This window comes from Sarcophilus harrisii, chromosome 1 (genome assembly GCF_902635505.1).
Source record: "Sarcophilus harrisii chromosome 1, mSarHar1.11, whole genome shotgun sequence".
Taxonomy (NCBI): Eukaryota; Metazoa; Chordata; class Mammalia; order Dasyuromorphia; family Dasyuridae; genus Sarcophilus; species Sarcophilus harrisii.
Window position 1 is genome coordinate 706146092 of NC_045426.1, and position 27928 is coordinate 706174019.

A 27928-nucleotide genomic window follows, 5' to 3' on the forward strand; every position below is an offset into this window, starting at 1 on the left:
TCATTCGCCTCTTCCCCTCCCCCCAGGACCAATCCGAGTGGTAGGGCCCGGGGTTGTGCGGTCGGCGCCTGCGCAGTGCGGCGCCGAGAGGGCAAGCGGCCGAGGGAGAGAGAGACGGACGTTGAGAGAACGAGGAGGAGGAAGGAGAGAAAATGGCGTCCACGGGTGAGTGTGGCGCCGGGCCGCAGGGCCGGCTTGGGGGGCTCGGGGCGTGCCGCGCCGGCGGCCGGGGGAGCCGAGTTCTTCGTGGAGGGAGACGACACCGCGGGGGGCTGCCCGGGGGGCGGGGGTGAGGGAGTGGGGGGCGGCGGCGCCGCCCGGCGGGCCGTGGGGCGGGATTGCGGCCTACCTCGCTTCCCCTCCCCCCGCGGGCGGGTGGGATTCTGGAACCTTCCGCCGTCCCTTCCCCCACACCGGGCGCTCGGGCGGGGGGGCGGGGGCGGCGGCGGCGGCGCGCGGCGAGAGGGGAGGGAGGGAGTCGGGAGTGCGCGCGCGCTCCCGCCCCCGCCGCTTCGCGCCCGGGCTCGCGCTGGTTCGGCCGGGCCGCGGCCCTCCGCCCGCCGCCGCCTCCATTGTGTCCCCGGGCGAGGCCTCGCCGCGGCCCGCGCGCCCTTCCCGCCACGTGGGCCCGCCCTTCGCGGGGCCCGCAGCCGTCACGCCCTGGGAGTGGAAGCTCCCCGAGGGCAGGCGCCGGTTGTTTTCCCTCCCGTCTCCCGGGGCCTGCGCGGCCCTGTCACCTCCGGCTCCTGCAGGCGGCGGCCTTCGAGAAAGTGGGGCAGGCCCCCCGGGGTCACTGGGCCGGCCTGGCCCCTGCCCCCGGGAGCGCGGTGGGGGCCTCTGGGCCGGCCTGGCCCCTGCCCCCGGGAGCGCGGTGGGGGCGCCTCTGGGCCGGCCTGGCCCCTGCCCCCGGGAGCGCGGTGGGGGCGCCTCTGGGCCGGCCTGGCCCCTGCCCCCGGGAGCGCGGTGGGAGCGCCTCTGGGCCGGCCTGGCCCCTGCCCTCGGGAGCGCGGTGGGAGCGCCTCTGGGCCGGCGGCGGCCTCGGGAGCGCGGTGGGGGCGCCTCTGGGCCGGCCTGGCCCCTGCCCCCGGGAGCGCGGTGGGGGCGGCGCCCGCACTGCCGCCCTGGCCTTTGTCTGCCCCCGCGGCCCGGCCTCGCCGGGCGCTCTCCTGAAACCCGGCTGGAAGGGGAAATGCTGAGTTAACGGTTCTGGGTGAGGGGAACGGCTCGTTCTCTGCTCAGATTTTGAAAGGGGCTCGGATCGTGGTTCCTTTTGGAGGGACTTTGTGACCTTGGAAGAGAGCGCCTCTCCGGCCTTTTAAAGTTCAGGGCCCAAGGGAGAGTCCGATGTCGGCATGGAACTAGACCATCAAAGCTCTGGGTTTCCCGACTCGGGAGCCGACCCAGGTTTTAGGGCTGGAGAGGGTCTGCGTTGGACTTGAATCAGGCAGCTCGGCTGTTCGGGGTCTCTGATCCCGGACCCTGAATCATGGCTAAGCAGCCCTTGTACTTTTTGGCCTCCAGGTTAGCTGGAAAACCTGGTTGATTCCCTGCTGTGGGAGAGGGTTTTTGAGCTTGCCTTTGGGCAGAAGGGAAGTTGTTGGCTTAGTTAGCTCTAGGGTTGAGTGTAAAATACAATTAGGATGAAGGACTTCTTGCACTCAGAAGTCGGTCAACGCAGATGTAAACAAGCTGTTCCTTAGAGGGTCAGGGTATTTTATTTCCTGGGATACTGGGATCTCTTAAACTTAGTGGCGATGGGAGGAGGCCATCACCTTGCATTAGGTCTCTGCCCCCTGCATGTCAGGGTCCTGAGGCACTCTGGTTTCTAACACTCATCCCTAAGCTGAACAAGTAAAACCTGGGTCTTAAATTATACAGGCCTGAGATTGAATGACTGCTTGAAAAAAACCCTTGTGTGAAATGCACAAAGGATGGTAGTGCACAAGCTAGACTTTTCTCTTTGAGCCACATCTTTCTTTGTTTGCTTTGGGGGGATTGCTTTTGATTTTACTAGAAAAAGAAAACATTGAAGGGGGAAATCGTTTTGGAGAGCTCCCCCGCCCCCTTCCTCAGAAGGTACTATATGATTTTGATAGCTAATAAAAAGATAACAAGTTAGTGTAGAATTAATCACTAATTGCTTAGTGGTGGCTCAGTGAATACTTGTTGACTTAAAGACATTTTAAGTTTTCTTCTTTGTCTCTATTCTACCTTTGTGAGGTTGAGAAGGAATAGCCTTTGTTAAAAATACATGACTTATCTAGTTGTGTAAAAAGCAGTCTCTTGTTTTTTAAAACAGCAAAACTGAATTAAAACTAATATCACTGTGTCTTTGAAGTCATTCTCACCACTCTGGAATTTAGTCTTTTTTTCTTTTTAGTTAATAGTATAATTTTTTTTTTCCAGTTACATATAAAGATAGTAAAAAGCTACAAATCTTTGGTCAAGATTTTAAGCTCCACTTCTGCAGAATAATATTGGACATAGATGAGAAATTCTTAACCCTTTTTTTGTGTGTTATAGTTCTCAATGGTACTTTACATCAACTCTCAGAATGTTTTTAATGTGTTTTTTTTTTTTTTTAAAATAAAAGAAGCTAATTGCAGCTCCAAAAAATTTAAATATGTGGACCCCAGATCAAGGACCATGAACTAGATCATTGTCTGAGATTCTCTTTTCATCTTTAAAGTACTATTTTTCTAGACATTATCTTCATCTTAAGGCTCTTAATAATAGCAGTAATAATAATAATAATATTGGCTAGCATTTATATAGTGTCTCTATGTGCTGGACCCAGTACTTAATTCCTTCACAGATATCATCTCATTTGATCCTTATAACAACTCTTCAAGAGAGGGGAAAGGCTGTGCTACTGTTATGTTCACTTTACAGTTGAGGAAACTGAGGCTGAGAACAATTAAGTGCCTTGCCCAGGTCACACAGAAAGCAAGATTCTGAGTTTCGATTTGAACTCTGGGTTTCCTGACTTCAGGCCTAGTGCTTTATCTATCAGGCCAGCTACCTGCCTCAACTTTTTATAAAAAGCTTTGTTTATAGATACTACATAGTCTGTAGTTTTATGGCAAATCTGAAAGCCACTGTAGATTTGATTATTACACAGTATGATTAGTATATAACCATAGGAAAAGCTGTGTAACATTTTTGTGTTTGTGATGTTTTGTGCTTATGGAAGAAGAAAACTGAATTAAATGCCTGGGACTTGGCTTTTTGATATGTTTTGCTGAAAATTTTTTTTTTTTTATCAAAAACGGAGAATTACTGATGATTCTTTTGAAATCTCAGCAATAGCTTTGTTAATTTAATGCTTTGATCTAAACAAACCAAACAAAACAAAACAAAACAACCTACCCCGATTGTGGAAAAATGCACTTGTAAAAATAAAATTGAGATGTCGGTGATTTCCAAATTGATGCAGTGATGAAGATCACAGGTCAGGTAGTTTTAAATATGATTAGAATGAAAATGTTTGATACTTAGACTCTTTTATTTGGTCAGAAGAAATTTTACCCTAGGAAGGATGTTACTGGAAATGTTTGAGATTTTATTGAATAGATTTCTATTTATTGTTGTTGGCTTAGGCAGATGGTAGTGAGTGATGAGTCAGGACTTTTGAAGCAGTATTGGGGGGGGGGGGATTGAAAAGTTACATGTTATATACTGAAAAGATAAATAAATTTGAAAGATGCTGGAAAAAGATGAGAAACAGCTCTCCCTCAAGGGCAGAGGATTTGAAGGTGGACTGGAATCCAGGAATTGTAAAACTGTTGCCTTTGGAGGAACAAGAGAGGACTTTTTTGTTTCAACCTTTATGGTTGTATCCTTCTTAGAACAAAGTGTGCATTCTTCCCTGTTGAGGAAAGTACTTGTTTGCTTGATAGACTATTTTGCCAGTTGCTATACTTTGCTTATTTTTAAATCCATCAAGTTCCCCACTTCCACCTATGCTTTAACAGTCCAACTTAGCATTTGTTAATTCAACCTTCCAATTTTTCCCATTAACTCATCAAGACATTTGTTTCTCGATAGAAATTACTAGATTGCATTGCTTTGTTTGCTGATAAGACGGGGGGGGGGGTATTGTAGATTGACTTATTAATACTAATTTATTCATGGAACAGGTTCCACTAGTAAGACGTGAGACAGTTATCTTTCAGAATAAGAGAATTCCCATTCTGAATATTCTCTAATTGGTCAGACTTTCTCTTGAATTACTTACATGGGTACCATTAAACTGCACTTGTTGAAAAGTAAATTTGTTCTAAAAATATTCTCTCTCCCCCCTCCCATATTTATATGCTTTAAGGGATATAGGAGAATATATTAATTTTGTTTTAAATAAGACTGTTGTTATGAGGGGAAAGTCATGGTTCTCCCTCCACTCCAATGTTCTGTAACATCGAAACTGAAAGTTTGAAATGAAAATTGGTAGAGTTTTTGCTACTGTCTATACATGCCTACTATGTATGTGGCCTTGTGCGCTTAAATATTATGTCTTTGGCTGAGGTTTTGAGCTAAGTTTATGTTTGAGGCCTAGTTTAAACTCAGCATTTTCTTATTAGCTATCCCCTGAAGACTGCATTCAGGGGTCATGAGCTCCTAGCTGGAAAAGGCTTTGGAGATTCTTTGGTCTAACTCCATTCATCTGTGGGTAAGGAAAGTGACCGTGCTGGCCCATCACTTAGGCAGGAAGCAGCAGAGTTAGGATTTGAATTCAGATACAATGCTTTTTTCTATTTTGTCTGTCTTTCCTCACCTGCAATTTGATTTGGGGGTAGGTGGGGAGGTTCAGATACTTCATGCCTCTCAAATTCAGTTTTCTCATCTGTAGAATGGGAATTAGAGTAAATACTTGCCTCCCAGATCAGATGAGAGATTTTTGAAGTGCTTTGCAAACCTAGAGCACTGTATAAATGTGAGCTCTTACTAGGGTCCTGACTTTGAGATCAGTCTTGTGATCAGAGGTCTGTACTTGAGATCTGTAGTCAGAGCACTGGCAGCATCTGAGCAGCTCAGGAATCTGTAAGAGGTTAGATCTCATGACTTTGGCTTTAGGAGCTAGCACTATGTTCTATCCAGTTGAGCTAAATCACTCAGAATTTAAATGTTTAGTGACCTTGATTTTTTAAAAATTACTTAGCAAGTAATTGGACTGCGTTTTTAGTATGGCATATGGGAATGTGTCCATTTTCTTCCATGTTACTCTATAAGTGAACCCCACTCCCCAAATTTAGGATTTCCCACTAGACATTTGTTTTACCTGTTTTTGCCTTGAATACTATTCACCTCTGCTTTATTTAACCTATTCTTTTCCTCCTTCTCTCTTCTAGACTATAGTACCTACAGTCAAGCTGCAGCCCAGCAGGGGTAAGTAATGTTCATCTCTCTATTACCATAGACGTTAAGAGGGCCAGGCACAGCATTTCTTTCATTTTTGCCCCCCTCAACACACAGGCTGTGATGGCAGCCTGTATATTCGTTTGATATAATCAGTATTTGCCCTCTATCTCTCTTTACAGCTACAGTGCTTATGCAGCCCAGCCAGCTCAAGGATATGCACAGACCACCCAGGTAATCTTGACACATGTATACTTAAAGGTCATCTTGCTAGGGTTATTTTACCAGCCTGTTCAAACAGCAGCCAGAACAGACAGATTTTTGACTTTACACCTGAACTTTCTTTAGGCTTTTTGTGATAAAAATGTAGGAGGTGTGTTTAAAGAAATGCAATTTTTCCTGAATACATAATATCCCTGTGGGCATCAGTATACCTCAGAGTGATTTTGTTTGTAGAAGTGTAAGTAGTCTATAGTTTTAGGCAAATTACTAAACCTCTTTGAACCTGTGTTTCCTTGACTGAAAAATGGGAAACCCGTAATGCTTTAGAATCACAAGGTCTAACTAGAGCACCAGAAGTAACTTAGGTGCCTGACCAAGGGATTTCTGTACAGCATGAATTTCTGAATATTAGCCATTTCCAGACCAGGCAGGTCAGCTTTTAGGAATCTCATTAAAGAACTTTTTATTTTCATGGAACTGAATTCTGATCCTTTGCAACTTTTCATGGTTTCTAGTTCTGCCCTTTGGGATACTTGAATGTGGCTTTTTTGATTCTCTTCTTTAAGCTAAACACTCCCATTTCCTTCAGCCAATCCTTGCATGTTCTGCATTTGAGTCCCTTAATCATTTTGGTTACCCCTTTTTTGAATGCGCCTCAGTTCATCTTCCTAAAATATAGTATCCAATTGATAGCAATGGACAGTTATATAATCTTTTAAAATTTGTAGAGACTCACATAATATTATCTTACTTCAACCTCAGTTACTGTATAGGGTTATAGGGAGAATATTATCCAGGATCCTAGCTGTTTTGAACTGTCACCTTTTGGGGGGGGGGGGCGGTGTCATCCTTTAAGTGGGTGTTGTTAAGAGCACATTAGGTTTTTCAGCTACCATAACACCCCTCTCACACACACCCCTTTTCCAGATGAATTGTTATCTTGATATGTTTCACCTATCTTGTACTTGTGAAATGGATGGACCCAAGTATAAGACTTAGCATTTTATTAATTTCAGCACATGACGTAGAGGCAATATGATATAGCAGGTGGTTAACCTGGAGACAGAACCCCTCATTTGAGTTGGGGGAGAGCAAGTAGCTCCCAGGCTGGGAGCTCCTTCACCTAAGAAATAACAGGTCCTTTCTGTATTCACAGCCATTCTTGACTTTTTGGAATCTTGTTGATCTAAGCTTAGCTATTACACCTGTTTCAATTCCATGTTGGTCATTATTGTTCTCTGTAGGCCAAAGACTTCCCAGAAAGGGCCTTCTCCCTCTCCTTTGACCCCAATGTTGGCCTATTTTCTTCTTTGGTTGTCCCCTTTTTCCCACTGTAATTGTTGGGAAGAAAGGTGAACTGCAACCATAAGTAAAAATGTCTTTAAATAAGAAAACTGAGGGGTGTTGTGTGACAGAACTGTCCCTTCTCATCTTTTAAAAGTCTAGCACCAAATTGGAAATGTTCTGTGGCTTTGAGTTAATGTCTAATCTGCACCTTGAAAACCCTCCTGGGTACAACAACCATGATGTGCTGACTGACAATTCTTGTGTAACTGGTCCTTCAGATTAAGCCAGTACGAATGGTAATGCTCAGAGGCAAAAGAACAGTAAATTCCTTGTCTACTTTTAAATATTATTGATAGTTTTAGTTCAAAAGGTAGTATTCTTCCAGCTCGCTTGTTTTAATAAGCTATAGCAGGTTCACATTCATTTTTTTTTTTTTTTTCAAGTGATTATAACTGTTAGTCTGCGCTTTTTAATCAGATGCATGCCCAGGTGACCAAAATATCCTCTGGTGGACTCAGACTTACTTTCATTCCCTCTCTGGGCTTTTCTTGTATTATTTGCTTCTGTCTCCTGATCCAGCTCTGGCAGGCTGACACCTGGGTCTTCATTATTTTCCCTTTGGGTTCCTTTCTTGCTTCAAAGTTGGCTTGGAGTTTGGCTGATGAAAGAGCCAAGCAGAGCCTTTGACTTGAGGAGTTCGGGTTACCAAAATGTAAGAAATTGAGTAAGATAACAAGCACTCATTCATGTTTGCCTCGGAGATTTTGCCTGGACTGCAGAGTGTGGATTAAATGGCAGAGCTCAGATTCCACCTGACAGCACATCCCTCTCCTGTGGCTCTCCTTCCTAGAAAAGAGTTCGTCTGGACTTTGTCCTTCTGTGTAGTGATTTAGAAACTGAACAGAAAACGGAGGGGCTCAGCTGGAGGTTTGATCCTAAACCTTTGTGGTTTCTCTTCGGAGCAGGCATATGGGCAACAAAGTTATGGAACCTATGGGCAACCTACTGATGTCAGCTATACACAGGCTCAGACAACCGCAACGTATGGGCAGACTGCATATGCAACCTCTTACGGACAGCCTCCAACAGGTAAGACCTGTTAGACAGATCCTGTTCCTCCATCCTCTGTCAATTAGGCTAGGCAATACTCTGACTAAAATGTAGAGGGGATGAATTATAGGGAAGAGAAACCTCCCCTTTAAAAATATTTTTGGAGATTTTGAGCATTGGCTTATAGCTTTGGGATTAGGCAGCTATACAGAATGCTTCAAGGCTGCAATAACACTCAGGAATCTCAGATGCTGATGTTTTAGCTAGTTTTTGTTAATCTGGCTCTGACTCCATCCAAAGGAGCACCCTCTACTTTGTGCTTTCCATAGTACAAGGGACTAGTACAGGTTTGGCTTTCCTGCTCATTCTTGCATGGAGAATGCTTTGTCATCTTCGGTAACTCTGTGATGTTAATTAACCTTTTAGGTGTCTTCATGTATTTATCCCTAAAATCTAATACCACATCACTCAACACCAGCATTAAAAGATGCTCTCAGGTGCCATTTACAAACCTATGTATTTTCAGCTTAGTTTGGGGGAGGGATTGCTTTTTTTCTTAAATATAATCGTGGCTGCCCTCTCCCTAAGGTATTTCGTGTGATGATTATCCAGCTGCTTCTATTCTCTAAAGAGCAGACTGCATAGTTAGACATGTTTAGAGAATCAAACTACTACCCTTTGTGGTTGGTTGTCTGTGATTTTTAGTCCAGACATACATTTAACTTGGTCTTCATCAACTTGGTAAGTTTAATTTTGGGTCCACTTTCAGTTATATTCGTGGCTGTTTTGGGGAACTAAAAATATCGGTAATTAGAACAAATTATATTGTGACGTGTTTGGGTTTAAAATGGAGTAAAATGAAAAGATGTATGGTACATGGTATTTGTTTCAGCTCACTTTTGAGTTAACATTTCTGGCTCCTCTCTTAATATTCTGTGTACAAGATATTTTAGTCTGCAAAATTATTAAAGGCTTAACGTCAAACTCCATACAGTGAGCCCAGTATGAATTCTTTGGGTATCAAAGACTTTGAAGGAAAACCCTAGCACAACTCATCTGATTCTAGATTAGACTATTGAGAGATGAACACTTTGTAATGTGCCAGTTGGTGTGTGGCTGATTAACATTGAAAACATTCACTGCAAATTTTCCCCCATGATAGCTGCAACTGGGGGAACTTGAATAACATGGGACACATTTCCTGTTGTTCTGTGCACCTGAAGTTATAAATTTGAAGTCAAGTGTGATTTGAATACGAGTGGTCCAAATTAGATTTGCTTTTACTTTTCATATGTTTATAGGGTTGGTGTTTTTACAAGCACTTCTTTGTGCCAAGTTCTATGCCAGGGTTAGTGTTACCAAGACAAAGAAGAAACAGTCCCCGATCCCCTGAAAGAGCTGGCCATCTGTGGAACTGGTGTAGCATGTACATAGATCCACAGAGGTATACAGACAAGAGAAGGGGAAGGGAGCAGAAGATTGAACACATAGGATCAGGGAAGGCAGTGGTTCCAGGCAGAGGACATCTGCATAGGGGAAATAAGGAGCTTTGAGGGTGGGGAATAGGTCATAGTTTGAGGTTGATGGGGATAGTATGACTGAAGGCAGTTGGTAAAGCTTGGGGAGCTAGCCTAAAAAGCTTTAAGTGTTGAGAGTGAGGCAGTGGGGAGCGAATTCAGAGCTTCTCAATGGGGAAGTGACTAGGGTCAGAGTTCTGCTGCCAGAAAATACTCTTTAGAGGATCTATTGAGAGAGCAAAGACTGGAAGCCCAAGAGTGAGCGGCTTGGTCTAGAGTCAGAGCACCATCTAGTGAAAAGAAGTAGACCAAGTATGGGCCTCACTACTGCTTCTCCCTGCCCCAATATATTTACCATGCCTCCATTTTGTGTTTTTTCTCCTTCTCTGTCATTGCTCTGCGGTAGAAGGTAAGGTCTTTGAAGACCGGATGTTTTGAATTGTTGTCTTTGGATCCATAGCATCCAGCATGGTGCCTGGCACATTGTCATTGTTTAATATTTTCTTGGTTAATTGATTTCAAATGGTGGGTGAGGGAAATGATGAACCTAGAAAAATGCTAAAAAGGATGATTGCACTACAGAAATGGGTAAGAGCCCAGAATCATGGGCATGATCAATTCTTTGTTGGTTATGAGGAATTTGAGATCCCTAGGGCACATCTAGGATGAGACAGCCAGCAGGGAATAATAATAAAGAAATGGATTTCAGGAGAGACAATAGAGCTAAATAGTAGATAATGAAATATATGGGAACAGGTGAGAGCACCAAGAAAAAGAGTATGTGGAAAGAGAACTGACTGAAGGGGAGCAGTAGTTGGATAAGTCTGTTCCTGAGTCCAGGGAGCAGAAGTCAAAAAGGAAAGGTGGGGAGAAAGTCTAGGAAGGAGATGATGACTGACAAAGTGCTGTGGTATCAAACAGTGAATTTTCTCAGTTTGAAGAACACTGAAGATCAAATGGTAGAACCAGAACCCACATTGCAAGGATTCAAGTAGTGATTGGGTCGTAAGGGAAATGAATGCAGTGAGCTTAATTCTCTTAGGGAGCTTGGCAGTGAGAGACTTGGCTTAAGGTTCTGTAGGGACAGGTATAGGGTTTCCTGAGAATAGGTTATAGGCAGTGGGGAAAGTGCTAATAAATTTTGACAGTGAATGAATGACTTGAGGGCAAACACCTAGAAGAGATGGGAAGGAATGGGATTAAGGGTCAGGTTGGGGCTCTGTCTGAAAAAGAACTGCTTCAAAGGCTCTTAATGAAGAATATAGAGATTTAGCGATAATGGGGAAAAGAGGCTGCTTATGATGATGATTGGAGGGGTTCTACTTTCTCAGTCAAGTAAAAGGCACAGGAATTCTGAGATAGAACAGCAGGGGAAGAAAGATCTAAGACTTGAAAAGTCAGTGTAAAGGATAGAAAAGAGCCTCAATCATGGCCCAAGCAACCCTAAAATATTGTGCAGCAGTGAGGACCCAGTAAAGATTGGAGAGCATTGGACCCAACATAGCAGAGTTGATACCTCGGGAGAAAATATTGAGTAGGTAGTTGATGATAGTTCTGAGAAGATTTTTGAGTCGTGTGTTGTCATTTACAGGGCTGGGACTCCTTGTAAGGACAGCTGTGTGCCCTGTCGAAGTTTAGGTATGATAATCTTCTGTAGAAATGAGAAGCCCTAGAGAAAACCAAGAATATAAAGCAAATATCAGGGGAAAAGGAGGTTGAATGTCTTTTCAAAAGGTCCAGCATCATACCCTTTGATCTCACAATTCCATTGTTAGGTCTATATTTCAAAGACATCCCCCCCAGAAAAGGAAAAGGACTATTTGTAAGTAAATATATATATCTCAGCTTTTTTGTGGTGGCTTAAGAATTGGAAATCAAAGGGATGCCCATCAATTTCATAATGGCTGAAGTGTAAGATTGTAATAGAATACTGACATGTGATGAGAAAGGACAAGCAGGATGATTTCAGAAAAACCTGGGAAGAATTATATGAACTGATGAAAGTAAAGTAAATAGTATCAGGATAGAATGTTTTTGGACACAGTGGCGGCAACATTGTATGAAGAACTGGAATGATTTGGCTGTTCTTAGCAATTCAGTGATCTAAGACAATCCCAAAGGACTAATGATAAAGCATTCTATCCACCTCTAGAGAAAGGACTGATATTGCTAAATAAAGACTGAAGAATGCGATTTTTCATTTTCCTTTTTGTTGTTGTTGGTTGTTTTTGAGTCTTCTTGTGTAAAATGACTAGTATGGAAATGTTTTGTATGATTATAATCTGTATCTGATTGTTTATGGGAGACGGGGGGGGGGATGATGGAATTTGATATTCAAAACTTAAAAAAAAAATTCTTAGAAACTTTCAACATGTAATTGGGGGGGAAAAAATAAAATAACATGATATAAAGAATAAATCTCTGGGACAGCTAGGTGGCGCAGTGGATAGAGCACCACCCCTGAATTCAGGAACCTGAGTTCAGATCTGGTCTCGGACACTTAATACTTCCTGGTTGTGTGACCCTGGGTAAGTCACTTAACCCCAACTGCCTCTGCAAAAAAGGAAAGAATAAATCTCTGACTAGATTTGTCTCATATATATATTATAGCTTTTTATTTACAAGATATATGCATGGGTAATTTTTCAGCATTGACAGTTGCAAATCCTTTTGTTCCAACTTTTTCCCCTCCTTCCCTCACCCCTTCCTCCAGATGGCAGGTTGTCATATATTTTTTTAAAAGATTCAGCATCTTTGATTTCTTCTAGATTACTATTCTCTGCCAGTGGATCATCTCACCCCCCTCTGTACCTTAATAGATTTTTATAGTTGTATGACCCCAAAAGCTCCAAAGAAAACAACACTTGAGTGCCATCTTTGTGGTGCCAGGGTCTCCAAACTGGCTTAGCAGTCAATTGTTAGATCTGTAATCCAAACCATTCTAATATGAGAAGACTAGCCAGAGCTTGTAATCCATTGGCTTAACTCAGGATTTTAGAGCTTAACACAAGGCACTGAAAGAAGGTTTGCATGGAAGATAAAAATTAGAGGATTTTCCCAAATAAACAAGAGATTAATAATCTTAGTTTGATTGTTTTGTGTTAATGCCTCTTGGTCTTCTTTCTCTCAGTCTTTTCAGTTTACTAGTCTTTGCCATTTCTATTTCTGTAATCATTTAGCTCAGATTTTCAAGGCACTCCAGGTTAATAAGGATGATTAATTATCTTTGTCTTTTACCATAATGATTGAACAAAAGAAGGCACTAATTGCTACTGTGATGAATTAGTTTCTGGCAAAATGTCATTTCTTTACATTGCTTTCCTCATAAATTTTGTAGAGAGGTTTGTTCTGGTGGGTGGAAGTAGATCCGTAGGAGTGTGCAAGATAAGTAGAATTGTGTTCTGGCTAAAATGAAACCTATTGGACTCTGAAATTTGATTTAGGACTCTCCAAGACTTCAGACTTGATAAATTTGTGAAGACCTCAAGGCTTAGTACCCTACCTTTCTCCCTCACCAAAAAAATACATTGCCGTTTAATATCCTGTCCCTCAGTGAGAATAGTTGTGTGATTGAAGAACAGATTGTGAATGTGTAGGATCTAGCTAGAGTGTGAGTAGTGGGGCAGGGGCTACAGAGCTTTGATCTGCAAACCCACTCAGAGATAGGACCTGGTTTATGAGGTAACTTGAAGGAAGGGGGAATCGAAGAGCAATGGAGCCAGGGGCCTTTCCAGAACATCACCAATGAAGTGAGTTTTCTTGACTCCCGTGACTGGGAAGGATTGAAATACAGCAGCCTCAGAAAAGTGAGTCCTAAGTGTTACTCGGAAGCAAAGAAAAACCGGAATTGTAGGTAGTCTGGAATCTCGAAAAGCTTTTTTTTTTTTTAAGCTGTTTGCCTGTTAATGGTGTGTTTCCAGGTTTCAAAATCTTATTTAAAATCACTGTCAATCATTGGTACCTTCCTTTCCCCCATTCTAACATAGGTTTATATTTTCCCGATACTCAGTATTTTGTCCATCATTTTTCAGATTTGAGTTGATTGCTGCTTTTTCTAGATTGGGGTGGGGGAAGTCATAGGATTTAAAAAAAAAAAAAAAGAAGTCACTCTTCATATAATGTTTAAGTCAGTTTCTTCAGCTCTTTAACATTTAAGGATAGAAAACTTGCTCTCAGGAATTTCCAGAATAACTCACTTAAAACTGCTGCTGGGGCAACTTTTTGGTACTCCTGGAATTTAGGGGAATTAGTTCAAATAAAAACATCATTATCCTTATATGTATGTTTGAACTTTTGACCCAAATTGAATTTTTTTGTTTCTTCTGTAAATGTTTTAAAATGCACTTACTGTTTCTTTGCCTTCTTCCCTAGGCTTAACATTTTTAAGGATGTCTTAGTTTTGTGTTTTATAATGATTCGGTGATTAAGAAAAATATTAGTAACTACTTTGCAAGTACTGAAAAGGCAAGAAAGTAAAAGTTAAAACAATCTGACTCTGTTACCTTGAAGTGTTTTACCTAGAGGATTGTTAGATGTGGCATGTATTATCACTAGAGAGAATAGTGTTAAAAGAAAAAATGCTTTTTTTCTAGGAATAGTTTTAGGAGAAAATTCCAGGACTCTGAAAATCTTATATTTCTCAGGAGCCTTGAGCTTTATAGTTTTTATGGTCCTTTTTTATAGTAAATGATGTTTTAAACATGGAAACTTGGCCTCTAGTTTAGTAACCCATTTACTAGGTGTGTTGTAGGTCATTGATCATAACTTTAGAGCAGAGAGGAACCTTTTGAGCCCAGTTCCCTTTCTTTCTCCATGAGCAAACCGAGATGAAGTGCCGAGAGATGGGTCGTCACCATCTGTCCTTTTCTAGGGATTCCTGAAGCCTGACGTGACTCTTGTTTGTTCTAGGTTATACTACACCAACAGCACCTCAAGCTTACAGTCAGCCTGTCCAAGGATATGGGACAGGGGCGTATGATACCACCACTGCTACAGTTACGACCACCCAGGCATCGTACGCAGCACAGTCTGCATATGGCACCCAGCCTGCTTACCCCACCTATGGGCAGCAGCCAGCAACCGCCGCACCTGCGAGGTAATGACATGCTTACCTGTTGCTAGTCTCTTGTAAAGCACCAGTGTCAGACTGTTAGAATACTACATGCTTTGGGGGTTAGAGAATAGACACATGCAGAAACCTGTTGTTTAATTCCATGGGAATTTTAACACAGCATATGATTTTTCTTTTAGAGAAGTAGCCTCCCATTCATATGTTGTGAGCACTGCAACCCTTGAGGGTATTACAGTTGTGCTCAAGGACTTTTCTAAGTCTTAAATTCAGGAGAAAAAAAAAAAACAACACTTGTGCCATTGGGTGATTAAATTGTGTCATGCTCCTAAGCTGGGATTTGTCCTCAGTGGTGAGGGACTTTGGGGGAGTGGGTTTTCCCCAAATACATGTTTTAGAACTGAGAAGAGTCTTTTGTTTTTCTCACAATGGGGTAACTGGTAAAATTGTACTTTTAGCCTGTTTGGTTTCACCCATCATTATTATGTGGTTTTCTCCTTTCTGAAAACTGCTAACTGCAACAGGGGTAGTAGCATGTGACCCAGCTGTCTGAACACCACACCTCTTGGGTTTAGAAGGCTATGCTGCTACCTCCATTTGTCTTTAGACTTCCTTGGCAGTTAACAGTATCCTCCACAATTGTGGATGGGCCTTAATTCTAGAGACCTAAAGTCAGGTGTGGCATCAGCTGGGTACAGTAGTGCTATTGACCAGTAGGGTAAGCGATTCCAACCTCCCGTGCCTGGTTAGCAGTGGGTAAACAGTATTACTTGTTGCTTAACAGAGGATTGAAGGTCTTTACTTTAGCCAGTGTACTTGGTGGCTGCTACAGCGTTGAAGGAAGTAAAACTGAATTGAAAGAAAAGCTTGTAGGGAATAAAGGAGAGATCGACTTGTAACCTAGACTTATTGTCTGCTGTAGAGGTAAGAAATTAGCTCGGGCAAAGACTGGTGAAATTGCTTCTGAACTACACAGTGAGTAATCAGGACCAATCAGGGGGTCGTAAGAGTGGCTCATGTTGGAGCAGCCATGAGCCAATTCAGTTTATTAGGGTCTCCCTAGGAACCACTTCAAGTATCTGACTGGTGACCCATGGCACCCCCCATTTCAACAAACTTAAAACCTGTCGGGCAAGTTCTAATGGGCCATTTTTCAGTGTACTTTCTCATTTCAGTAAGTCCTTTGAAGCCAGATGCCTCACTCCAACCAATATTATATCCACCCTATCTCTGGAGTATCTCTGTTGTGATGAGATCAATCACTCTGCCTCATTTTCTAGTTTCTGCTGAAACTTTTTAAAACAGCCATCGAAACAAAAACCAGCTATCCCTAACATCCTACATCTCCTGTCTCCCTCTTCTTATGGTGACTATTCTCTTCCACTGGGAATAGTGGAATGATTTCTTGGCCCTCTGGAGAATGTCTTGGGGTTGTACTCTGAGCCCAGACAGGCCAGCATTTCATACCAGCTCTCAGGCCTGCCAGCTGCTTAGCACAGCTACAGTAGTTTGGCCAGATTCTACTGTACCTTGAGTGAAAGGCTTAATGAAGAGCTGATAGAAAGTGCTGGCTTTTCCAAGATTTGGATTGGTTATTCGGCCCTTGTGAGAGATGGGCCATATTTCACCTGATCCATTTTATTTTGTGTGCCCTTGGCTGGTAAACAATTACCCGTTTCCATGACTGCTCTAGAAGGATTTGGGGAGAGACAACCTGTCCCACAATGGTATTGCCATGAGGTGCACTTGAGGCAAGTTTAGATGACCATTAGCAAATTAGTGTCGGTGTCCACTCATCCTATTTCAAATATTGGAGATGGAAAGCCATTTTTAAAGAAATACATTCAAATACCTTTGAACTTGCATAAACATTAATGGAACTGAAAACTTATTGTGAAATCCCCCTTCTCCCTGCTGTCACTTCTTTAGCTGGAAAGAAGCCCTTTCCCATCCAAACCACCTCCCTCTCCAACCCAAAAAACTTAACTACCTTCATCTTAGGGGAAAAGGTAATGTGGCGGAATCAGATCCTTTTGGGAACATTGCCCTCCCTTCCCGGAATATTCCCTTCCAGCAAAAGCATTTATAAACTGGCTCTCAGGAGCCTTCTTATTTCCAAGATGATCCTAAGGATGTGTGCTGCTCATACTTGGAGAGTGCTTTTAGGGGTTTGTAGTAAAGAATGTCCATCAGAAAAGTGGCTTCTTACTTGTACATTTCTCCTTTTAGACCCCAGGATGGTAGCAAGCCCGCTGAGACTAGTCAGCCTCAATCTAGTACAGCAGGCTACAGCCAGCCCAGCCTAGGATATGGACAGAGCAACTACAGTTACCCACAGGTGCCCGGCAGCTACCCCATGCAGCCTGTCACCGCACCACCATCCTATCCTCCAACCAGGTAACTTTTGGGGTGTGGCCAAACATGGCTTCTCTCGTCCCCAGGGATGACTTGTTTTCTGAAACTCACAGATGAGTCCCACACTATTGTGTTTGCTTAAAAAAAGGATTGTAAAACAATAACGATAAGGATGATGACAACAACAATAATCAGAGGGTGGGGGTGGGGATGGGGAGACAACTACGTGCACAAACAGAGCAATTAGAGATTTACTGGTGTTCCTGTCCTGTTCTCCTTTTGTTTGCTTAATTTTATTGTTGGAGCTGGGATGGATCTTGAGCCCAGGAGCTCCCTCTGCCTTTTGGCTATAGATCCTTCGCAGAATGTTGTTTTAAATGCATAAAATGAAAAAATAGAAGATATAAAAGAGGCCAATAACATTAAGCCACAGATGTTATTTTTTCCCCCCCCCCCAAAGTTACAAAAACTTTGAAGTTGAAATGTAGCCATTAACCTCTTAGGTCACAATCCTTCATCTAGACCAATTCTTGTTTTACAAAGTGATTGAAACATGGGAAGTAAAAGCAATCAAGTAATTTTGCTCTTTAGAATTCTGGTAAAAAGATTATATGAGGAAACTTGCCTCAAAGGGGGGAAATTTTATATTAGCATTTTCTATTTTTGTTGATCATGGAATTTTTTTAGGTCTTGTTTCTGTTGCTGCTGCTCTTCCCAACTCACTTTGTGCCTAAATTTTTGATTGCTGCATATCGGTGTGTTTTTATTTGCGCTATTTTCTTGACATTCAAGTTCTTGCATTTAGCACTTGTTAAGCATCTATTTAGAGACAGAGCAGTGAGACTTTTGAGAGTCTTTAAAAGAGTATCTGATTTCTGTGCTCACAGCCTTGAGAGTCCTTTGTAGCCATTCGGGGGCAGGGGTATTAAAGAGCAATCTACCAAATGCCTGGTGTGCCCAGTCTGGGCAGCTACTGAGGCTGGCACTGCACTACTGATTGTGGCCTGGAACCTCACGAGGTTTGGGTTCGAGACTTCCATGGCCCAGCTTCAGTGCTAGTCCTGATTTTTCCTTGGTAGTGATTTAAGGGTGCTTCTGAGGTCTGTTTGCTTCAGGGATAGATTTTAATATCCTACAAATGGACTGTCCCTGACTTTCTTTGAAATGTGGTTGGGTTGTGGTCCTAATTTGAGTAGGAGGTTTCCTATTCGTTCCAGTAAATGAGTGACATTGCTGCTTTCTTTTTAAAAAAAAAAAAAAAAAAAACTTTTAATTTTTGTCTTTCAGCTATTCCTCTACCCAGCCGACTAGTTACGATCAGAGCAGTTACTCCCAGCAGAATACCTATGGGCAGCAGAGCAGCTATGGACAGCAGAGTAGCTATGGTCAACAGAGCAGCTATGGGCAGCAGCCCCCCACTAGTTATCCCCCCCAAACTGGATCCTACAGCCAGGCTCCAAGTCAATATAGCCAACAGAGCAGCAGCTACGGGCAGCAGAGTGAGTTATTTGGAGAACATGAGCGTCTCAGGGTTGTTGTAAATTCCCGGACTGGGCTGGCTATTATGTGGGTCACTCAGGTGGCTCCAAGAATGGATCCTATGCTTGTCTTATATGGCATCTGGAGAATTTCCCTGTTAGCTTGTATTATATCTTGCCAAGAAAGGGCAGAGGAGATCATTATGACACAAAGTGTTTGAAGGAGACCAGCATTCTTTGCCACCTCACCTGCCTGGGGGAGTGGACATTTATTTATGAGGCTGGTGATATTTATTGAGTAATCTAGACAGGGTTTTGGGAAAGTTCCCACAGTATTTGTATCACTTTATAAAAGGGGTTTTGTTTTGGAGAACGAGTGATTCCTCATTTTGGAAATGTCACTGCAAACTACAGATTAACTCAGTGTTTCCATTGTAAAATATTTTTCTGCCAGCAATTTTTTTGTCCCATTAAGTGAAATTCCATCTTCATGTCCTGAATTCTGCTTATACCCCAGTTAAGTTACAAGTTTATCAGATGCCCTTAAGTGTGAGGAAACCTACACTTTTTCCCTCTTGGAAGGTTTGGGGTGATTGAGCTAGGTTTTTGACCCATGCCCTTTGAAACAGCATTTCCCCGCCCCCCAACTTGTGACACTGAAGCCATATATTGGCACGTGGAAGGTTTGCAGCCGTGAACCCAGCTCTCGTTTCTCCTTGTACCTGGGGTTCCTCTGAGGAAGGTCACCACTGAGGGGACTTGAGATTTTGTGACCTCGCGGTCTCCTAGGCCGAGCCCTCAGCTGACAGTGTGACAGTTCCCTGACTCTGAAGAAAGGGCAGTGAACTGAAGCAGAGTAGGCAGTGCCAGGAGACTGCTCTGAGCCTTACCAGTGTGACTTTCTCTTCAGGTGCGTTCCGGCAGGACCATCCCAGTAGCATGGGTGTATATGGGCAGGAGTCTGGAGGCTTTTCCGGACCTGGAGAAAACCGGAGCATGAGTGGCCCTGATAACCGGGGCAGGGGAAGAGGGGGATTTGATCGTGGAGGCATGAGCAGAGGTGGGCGGGGAGGAGGAGGAGGAGGACGCGGTGGAATGGGGTAAGAGCAAACCTTTTCTCCTTTTACCTAATTGTGTTTCATCCATAGGATTTTCAGTGGAAAGAAGGGACTGAAAGATATAAGAAAAAATTAAATCTACATTTCCATGGACAATCTGTTGATCTCAAGTCATCTTCCAAAGCATGGAAATGGCATCTTGGTGGCAGAAATGGCAGTATGCGTTTATCCTGCCAGTATAGCCCTTTGGGTTGGGGAGGGGCGGCAATGGTTTGGAACCTAGAACTTTCAGTTCCCTTCATGGTTAACTACAGAGGTATCAAAATGTCCTCTGCGGGTACTAGAGCTCTGGGATGGAACACACACAAACCTTCTAACAATCCTAGGTTTAACTGATTGCCTCTGAGTGCGTGTCTTGAAATGTCCGATGTGTGTGTAAATAAGTATATAGAGATACTAGATACTGCAGAACTCTGATGTCACCTGTTTTAAGCGGAAGTTTGTCCCCAACATCCATTTGTGTTAAAAAATACAAGAGTTACTGGAACACTGTTGGGTGAAGATCCAGGTCAGCTAAGCGATACCACTGAAAACGTGGCCATAAGGTGAAGGATCCAAATGTTAGAGAGATTTAGTTGGTCTCAGTGATTTCAGGACTGCTCCCCATTGGAGCCGGGGAGATCCCCAAAGCAGTTTGGCCGTCTTGATCGATGGCACAATCTGATTTAGCAGAACTTGTTTGTTTCTATTGATAATGTTATAGCCCTGCTCCCCCTCTCCCCTCCCCCGCCCCAATCCCACCCCTCCCCCTTCTGGTGTCTGTGCTTTAATGAAGGTGAGGATGGTACATTAATATTGGTGCTTAATGTTAATATACAGAAGGCATAGCTCTGTGTGTGTTCTGTCCCTACGTAAACTAGTTAAAAGTTATGCAGAGTGTCGTCCAAAGTACGTATTGGAGGCCGCTGTCTCTGTCCGTGCCGGCTTAAAGCAAAATTGAGTTATTTTCCAAATTAATGCAGACTTCCCAATTAGAATAAAGAAACAGCTAATCTTTGATTCTTGCCACACATCCCAGTGATCGATGCCTTGATGGGTAGAAGCTAATGGAAAAAAGTATTCACCTTGGCATTCTGCATAACTTTAACGGAAAGTAAAATCTGAAGGTTGTGGTGAAATCTTTATTGGAGGCGACAAATTGAGATTTGGACAAATAAATGCACAGAGATTTGGGGCTGTTTCATTTGAACCCAAAGAAAATCTTGACCAATATGGGGGGAGGGGGACGGGACCTCCTCACGTCCCATTGTAAAGGTTTCACCTCTTTGATGAATGTTCTAAAGTAGACCTAGACACTTGAAATGACTATCATCACGTCTCTAATCCCCTAGAAATTTTGGTGCTTTTTTTGATTGCCAACAAAATTCTCAAGTTGTTATTTTTTTCATTTTAATGCTATTAGAAGTAAAGTAGACTTGACTAATAAAGGGAGCCCCTCTTTGTGGACGTAGTTTGTCTACGACCAGAGCCATAGAACAGAGCCTGGCTTTCCCCACGGGTTTCCCACTAGACTGAAGCAGTCTGTGGGGCCGTAGGGGCAGGATAGGGGACCTCCCCCCCTTTTTCGTGGTGTGGTGATGGCTTTCAGTGTCTTCTGCAGGTAAGGCACTCAATGTTGTTAACATGCCCTTTTTCATTGCCTCAGTATTTTGATATTTTCATTGGCTGTTAAACGTGGAAACTTTTTAACATGCTTTGTCGCATTTATATGCTACAGGTTACAAAGTGAGAGCCTTGTATACACTTCAATACTTAAAAAGTACCCGTACTCAGTACTCAGCCGGCAGCATAATGAAAAGTGGGACTAGACACGGTGTCCATATGGAGAGGAAAAAATATACATAGAATATTTTAAACAAAATGTATTCATTGTATAAATGGAATCCTTCTGTAACTTTGGTAATGCATACTTGTTGTTTGGTAATGAAAACAGAGGAGGTATAATACTCTAGAATTGTGTAAAATTAAAGTGTAAACTTTTGTGTTTAAAAAGAGAGAACATTTTATGGTGTGTATTTTTAAGAAAGGAAACAAAGCTGCATGCAACAGCTTGAAATTGTATTTTTAAAATCCTTGGTATTAAAGGTGCAATACTGGCTAGAAAAACCTAGCGAGAACAGCTTCTCTGCCCAAACTCTTGTCTCTTCCTCCCCTTAATTCAGGGCGGTGACTTAAGACTGCCATACGTGAAGAATTGGATTGACTCTGACCTAAATGTCTGTAAAGCTGTACCCCCAGTCCATTGAGCCTTGGCCTTGTTTGTAAACTCTCCTTCCACAAAGACTGTTATATCCATCAATAACCTGAATTGTATGGCTTCATGCTGAAGATTTGATGGAAGTGCCCTCTGATGTGTGTTGTAGGCATTTGATGTGGTTGTCTCCTGCTTTATTAAACTGTTAACTGGTTAGGGAGCCCCGAGGCTCAGTTGACGCTCCCCTTGGGAGAAAGCGGGGGTGCACCTTTATGCACATAGCAGAAAGAGAGGGTTCAGCAAAACGTTGCCCCGAGTTTCTCCTTCCTCCTTCCTCCTAAGCCCCGTTGTCCAGCTGATGATTTTTGTCTTCCTCGTTTGCCAAGTATTGCACTATTAATACCCACCCCCCAGAACTGAAAGGGCCAGCCAGACTGGTGTGTAAGATCAGACAAGCAAGGTTGTGTATAAAGAGCAAGCTGAGCTGCCCGGAGCGAGGCCTAGTGACAAGCTGAGAGAGATGCATTGTTTGGAGATGGGGTTAGCCAGTGCCCTTCTTCCCACGAGCCCCCGGGGCTCCGAGCGGCACTGGCTTTGTAAAGGGAAAGGCCTTCATTTCTTCGTTTATCCCCCCAGCAGCGCTGGAGAGCGAGGTGGCTTCAATAAGCCTGGTGGTAAGTTTTTGAGTATTACAATGGATAGTGTTTAAAAAAAAAAAAAAAATGCAGTCAGTTCTTAGAAAAATATGATTTTTGTTAGTTTCCTAAATGGTTTTAAAAATGGCCTATACAACAAGACTGTAATGGGTACTGCCGGCATTGCATTAGGGGTAATAAGGTTAACCTATGGTTACAAAACAAAGGGTAACTTGAAGTATTGAGCGACTGCTTCTGTAATTTGGGGGAACAGACATTTTTACAATTTGGTTTATTTGGAGGAGAAAAGTTAATTTAAACTTAACACTGATTGGCACTTTAAGCATTAAACAGGGTAATATCGGTTAATGGTTTAAAAGCAAACTTGTTTTAAAGAAAAAAAAAAAGCCCTAGCCCTCTGATCACCAATGTTAAAAGGGGCACTGCTGCTTTTTGGCAGTGCGGGTCAATTGGAGTTTAATGAAGCCCCATCACATGGTGGTGTAGTAGATAGTGATGTGTGTTTGTAAGGTGTGCGGCTTGCAAGGCGTGCACTAACGAGCCTCTGTGTGCTCTTTCCTGATTGGCAGGACCTATGGAAGAAGGACCAGACCTTGACTTAGGTAACTTGGACTCTTTGGGCCTGTTTCTACTCTCCTTCATGGTGCAGGGTTTGGTGGCTTGGTGAATTTTGCTCCTGTGACCTCAGGGCCACTCACGAGCTTCTTAATTATCCCTTTTACTGGCTTAAGGCCTCTTAATGAGTCAGACTTTCAGGGTTGGAGGGAGGCTTCAGATGATCCGATCCAGTCCCGCCCTGAGGCATGAAATCTTTGCCCACTAGAGTGCTTCTGATCGGGGCTGATGGGCAGATACCTACTGGCCTGTCCCACATTTCAGCGGGAACTAGGTCTGCTGATTTGTGTTGGCTTTTACATTTTAGGCCCACCTGTAGATCCCGATGAAGACTCCGAAAACAGTGCAATTTATGTACAGGGACTGAATGAAAACGTGACTGTTGACGAGCTGGCAGACTTCTTCAAACAGTGTGGGGTTGTCAAGGTGGGTAAAAACTTGGTCTCTCCCAACTCTGCCTGCTTGGCAGTAAGAACGGAAGCTGCTTCTTCTCAGGGATGACCCAAGGCTCTCAGAATGAGGAGGCCTAGATTCAGATTGCAGCAGTGGCTGCTTTCATCATATTTGGATTTCTAAATATGGAGTTTTCTATTGTTTATGTGGAGCTCAGTATTGCTTATACAATAAAGCCTCAGGAGGAGGAGAGGGTATTTACTGCCAAACATAAATTCATCTTTAAACACCATAGACTGTATATAGTGTATATATATATTATGTATGTATATGTGTGTGTGGATGCACATACACACATTCCCCACCCCACCCCCCCATGGAAATTTCCTAAAATGTGTTTATGCCCTTTCCTGTCTTAATAAATTTCACCTTTTCCTAATGGAAGCATTCCTGAACACAGCCTTCTGAGTTTTGCAGCCTGGCGATTATTGGAGTGCAATGCAGTAGCTGGTGCCCGAGCAGCTGCTTCCACGTTCTGTAAACTGCAGCCAAATGTTCTGCTGATACTGAGCTCCCTTTTAATTTGAGGAGGCCCCCCGGCCTCTTCAGAGACTACAGGTTTTGTGACCTGGACGAGCTGAGCGTGGCTGGAGAGAGAGCGGGGAGTGCGGGCCTGGTGCATCTGCCAGGACAAACCCAGAATCTGAGGGCTCTGTTCGTCGTGGTGCAGGGCCACTGCATAAATGTTGTCTTGTTTGTCTAGATGAACAAAAGGACTGGACAGCCGATGATAAACATTTACTTAGACAAGGAAACGGGAAAGCCAAAAGGAGATGCCACAGTGTCCTACGATGACCCACCTACTGCAAAGGCTGCAGTAGAATGGTTTGATGGTGAGAATGGAGGCCCAACTTGGAACTGTCTTTGAGGCGATTGCTGGGGAAGGGGTGGTGGGGTGGTGGGGGGGGAGTGGTAACAGAGAGGGATCATTATCTTGCAGATTCAAACCTAAAGTCAAAATGGTGCAAGTTAAGACTACTCATTGTATAGACTTTGAATTTGTAAATGGTCACCATGACATGGGCGGGTTTTGAAAGGTCTCATCCTGAGCCTCTCCCTTCCTTGGAAACACATCTTTAACTTAAAGAAATGTTTATGCGCAAAACCAAACATTACTGGGGCACTTGATTGAAGCTTAGTCCAGTTCTTCCAGTTCTTCTCTTCAGTCAAGGCCCTCTGAGCCTGCAGAGGAAGCCCCATGTTCCATTCTGATGGGAAACCAGGGATTCCCCTGACTTGTAGAGGACAGCCCCCTTAGAGTTGTAGGGTTGCTGGGGGCCTACCGGACTGAAAGGAGGGAGCTGTGTGACCAGAGCCCCTGCGGGGTTCATTCTTACCAGGAGTGAACGTAGTTTACAGGTTGCTAGAGAGCTGGCGGAGTGTAAACACACGCCCCAGGTGGGTTTTTCTTAGCCAGAAGAGTGGTAATGCTGAGGTAGAGAGGGTGACCATCAGGCAGCTCCCATTTGTGAGGAAGAAGCAGAAGTGAACAAGAAAAATGCGTGTCTCTCTTCTTATAGGGAAAGACTTCCAAGGAAGCAAACTCAAAGTGTCTCTGGCTCGGAAGAAGCCTCCGATGAACAGCATGCGAGGCGGCATGCCGCCCCGTGAAGGCAGAGGAATGCCTCCCCCTCTCCGAGGAGGTGATGGGGCTCTCGGGGTCCTGGGCACCAAAAAGACTTAGAACCTAGCCAAGAGCCCATCTTGCCATGGGGGGGGTGGGTAGAGGGGGGACTGCCCTGTCCTAGAACAAAGGGTCTCCCCCCTGCAGCCCACTGAGGGATCCTTCCCATTTTATAGACTGCTGTGGGTAAGCTTGTGGCTTACCCACAGTTACACAGATTGGAAGCAGCCAAATAACAATTCAAAACCAGCTGCACAGTGTGCCTGTGTTGTGCCGCCAGTAGATAGAGGGAGACCCCAGTGAGATCCACAGAGAGGAAGCCGGGGGGGGGGGGGGGGGGGGGGGGGGGGGGGGGGGGTGAAGGTGGTGGTGTCACTGTCTTCGTGGGCATTTTAGCCAAAGATGAGACTTGATCCTCAGAAACTGTTCTGTTTTGTTCTAAAGATGGCCTGGGATGAGCAGGGCCTTTATTGCTAAGGCCAGATACTATAGGGAGTTGGTTTTCATTGCAGGTCCTGGAGGACCAGGGGGACCAGGAGGACCCATGGGTCGAATGGGAGGCAGAGGAGGAGACAGGGGAGGTTTTCCACCAAGAGGACCTAGGGGCTCCCGAGGAAATCCTTCAGGAGGAGGAAACGTCCAGCACAGAGCAGGGGATTGGCAGTGCCCTAATCCGTATGTATTTTTTGAGCAAAATAAAGCCGAGTTTACATATATGTGCCATTAGTAGTAAGTTAGCAGCAACTTAAAAGTAATGAAGGTGCGGGACAAATTTTCAAATGGAAAAGGTAAAATCAGCAAGCATTTGTTATACACCTACTGTATTCTAGGTAATACTAGATTGAAGAGACGGAGATCTAAGGGAAAAAAAGGTCTGTTCTTAATAAGCACTGGCAGTCTGCCAGGGGAGGCAGCATGTCAAGTTCTTTATAAAAACTAGGAGTAATGGGAGGTGATCTGGAGCTGGTGATATAAAGGGTGTGGCCGGTCATGGTGCACTTTGATGGCTGAGTGAGGGATGGGCTGGAAACAAGGAGACTGTCTGCTCTCCCCTCCTCCCCCAGCAGCTATTAGAAACGGCCCAGAAGTGGGGTGGGGTGGGGAGGACTCAGTGTATCCAGGTCACAAAAGCTGACCAAGTTGGGTCAGCTTGGGTATGGGGGTTGAGAGAGTTCAGGACGACCCCTAGGTTGTGAGCCCAAGGGTCTGGAGGGATGGTGGTGCCTTCTACAGCAGTACAGAATTGGATTGGGGGGTTCGTTTTGGACAGAATTGTTGGGGCAGGTCAGCAGACAAAGATCCCCAGGGTGATTCTGTTCATGGGAGATTTGAGGTGATTGGGGGGAGGGACACACATGCCAGATGTTGAGCCGGATGGAAAGCCAGTGCTAGAGGCTGCACTGAGAAGTAGTGGTCAGACAGTGGACATTGTCTGTGCCATTAGTGTTTCAAGCGGAAGGAAGAGAATTTGTTCCTGTTTTCTGGTAGTTTTTTGCATGATGGTCACATGCTCTCACGTGAAGTCTGAGGCACTAGTCGCCTTGGTTCTGCTGTTGGGCCCGAGGCCTGAGGAGCATCCATAGAGATTCCAATTGAGTGACGGATGTCCCATGTTGTACAAATGTGTCACTGTGTGTTGCCTGCTGGCCCAGCCGAGGCTGCTGCTGATGTCTGCTGGGCTCCTTTTCTGTGCAGAGGCTGTGGAAACCAGAATTTTGCTTGGAGAACAGAGTGTAATCAGTGTAAAGCCCCTAAGCCGGAGGGATTTCTTCCACCACCCTTTCCACCTCCAGGTAGGTACCAGGATGATATTTTTTCAGTTCCTTCCCTGCACAATTTCCCAGGAGGGTGATTATTTGTATTCGTTTGTTGGAAAGAGTAGTGGTGGTTGGGGGAATATGTGTGAAGTGGTGCATGGGTGGGAATCTTCAAGTTTAAAGCCTGAGTGTTCTGTTCCAGGCCCTGGATTTACAAAAGAAGAAATGAGGTCCAGGAAAATAAAGGGACTGTTTGTTGTTTCAGGATACCCCACCCCCACCCCCCCGAGATTCAGACCCCTGCTTGCTCAGTGTTTTCCTCCCCTGAAGTTTGTGGTTAAATTCATCTCTGATCTTGGCCAAATTCCTGTTTTTGTCAGGTGGTGATCGTGGCAGAGGTGGCCCTGGTGGCATGAGGGGCGGCAGAGGTGGGCTTATGGACCGTGGAGGGCCTGGCGGTATGTTCAGAGGAGGCCGAGGTGGAGACAGAGGCGGCTTTCGGGGAGGCCGAGGAATGGATCGAGGAGGCTTTGGTGGAGGAAGAAGAGGAGGACCCGGAGGTCCCCCCGGACCTCTCATGGAACAAATGGGAGGCAGAAGAGGAGGGCGTGGAGGACCCGGAAAAATGGATAAGTATGTTTGTAGCAAACTCTCAGGGGAGCAGGGAGTCAGACACCACGTGTGGGGGGAGCTTTCCGTCGGTGCCCGCCCAGACCGGGGCTACCGCGTGGTTGGGCGTTTAACAGCCACCTCTTCTTGCCTTTCAGAGGCGAGCACCGTCAGGAGCGCAGAGACCGGCCCTACTAGACGCAGAAATCCCGCAGAGCTGCATTTACTACCAGATTTATTTTTTAAACCAGAAAATGTTTTAAATTTATAATTCCATATTTATAATGTTGGCCACAACATTATGATTATTCCTTGTCTGTACTTTAGTATTTTTCACCATTTGTGGAGAAACATTAAAACAAGTTAAATGGTAGTGCCCTGAGTTTCTTTTCCTTCTTTTAAGATGGTTGTTTAACGAAGACTAATAAACCAATGAGAAACCATTGTTGTGAGCATGCTCAAATATCATTGTGTGGAGACCCAGGAGGAGAACTAACTGTAACAATGTTAATGGTTGTGATGTTTTTTTTTTTTTTTTAAATAAAATTCCAAATGTTTATAAACGTAATA

General features: G+C 44.2%; 1 protein-coding gene across 4 annotated transcripts; it reads left to right on the forward strand.

The window, feature by feature from the left end:
- Positions 1-87: 87 nt before the first annotated feature.
- Positions 88-27922, forward strand: EWSR1 (EWS RNA binding protein 1). 4 transcript variants are annotated; one of them, XM_031948848.1, is made up of 17 exons: positions 91-165; positions 5349-5385; positions 5538-5589; positions 7830-7953; positions 14340-14526; positions 16729-16896; positions 18142-18353; positions 19243-19432; positions 22281-22318; positions 22870-22902; positions 23223-23341; positions 24072-24201; positions 24889-25011; positions 25505-25667; positions 26688-26785; positions 27130-27382; positions 27517-27922. In XM_031948848.1, exons 1-17 carry the CDS (start codon positions 153-155, stop codon positions 27554-27556), a joined length of 1980 nt encoding a protein of 659 aa, XP_031804708.1. In that variant the 5' UTR covers positions 91-152; the 3' UTR covers positions 27557-27922. The 4 variants fall into 4 exon arrangements, with proteins under 4 accessions (XP_031804712.1, XP_031804710.1, XP_031804708.1 ...); XM_031948849.1 differs by having other exon boundaries at positions 22284-22318; XM_031948850.1 differs by lacking the exons at positions 22281-22318; positions 24072-24201; positions 24889-25011; ... (2 more) ...; positions 27130-27382; positions 27517-27922 and having other exon boundaries at positions 89-165; positions 23223-23337.
- Positions 27923-27928: the final 6 nt, after the last annotated feature.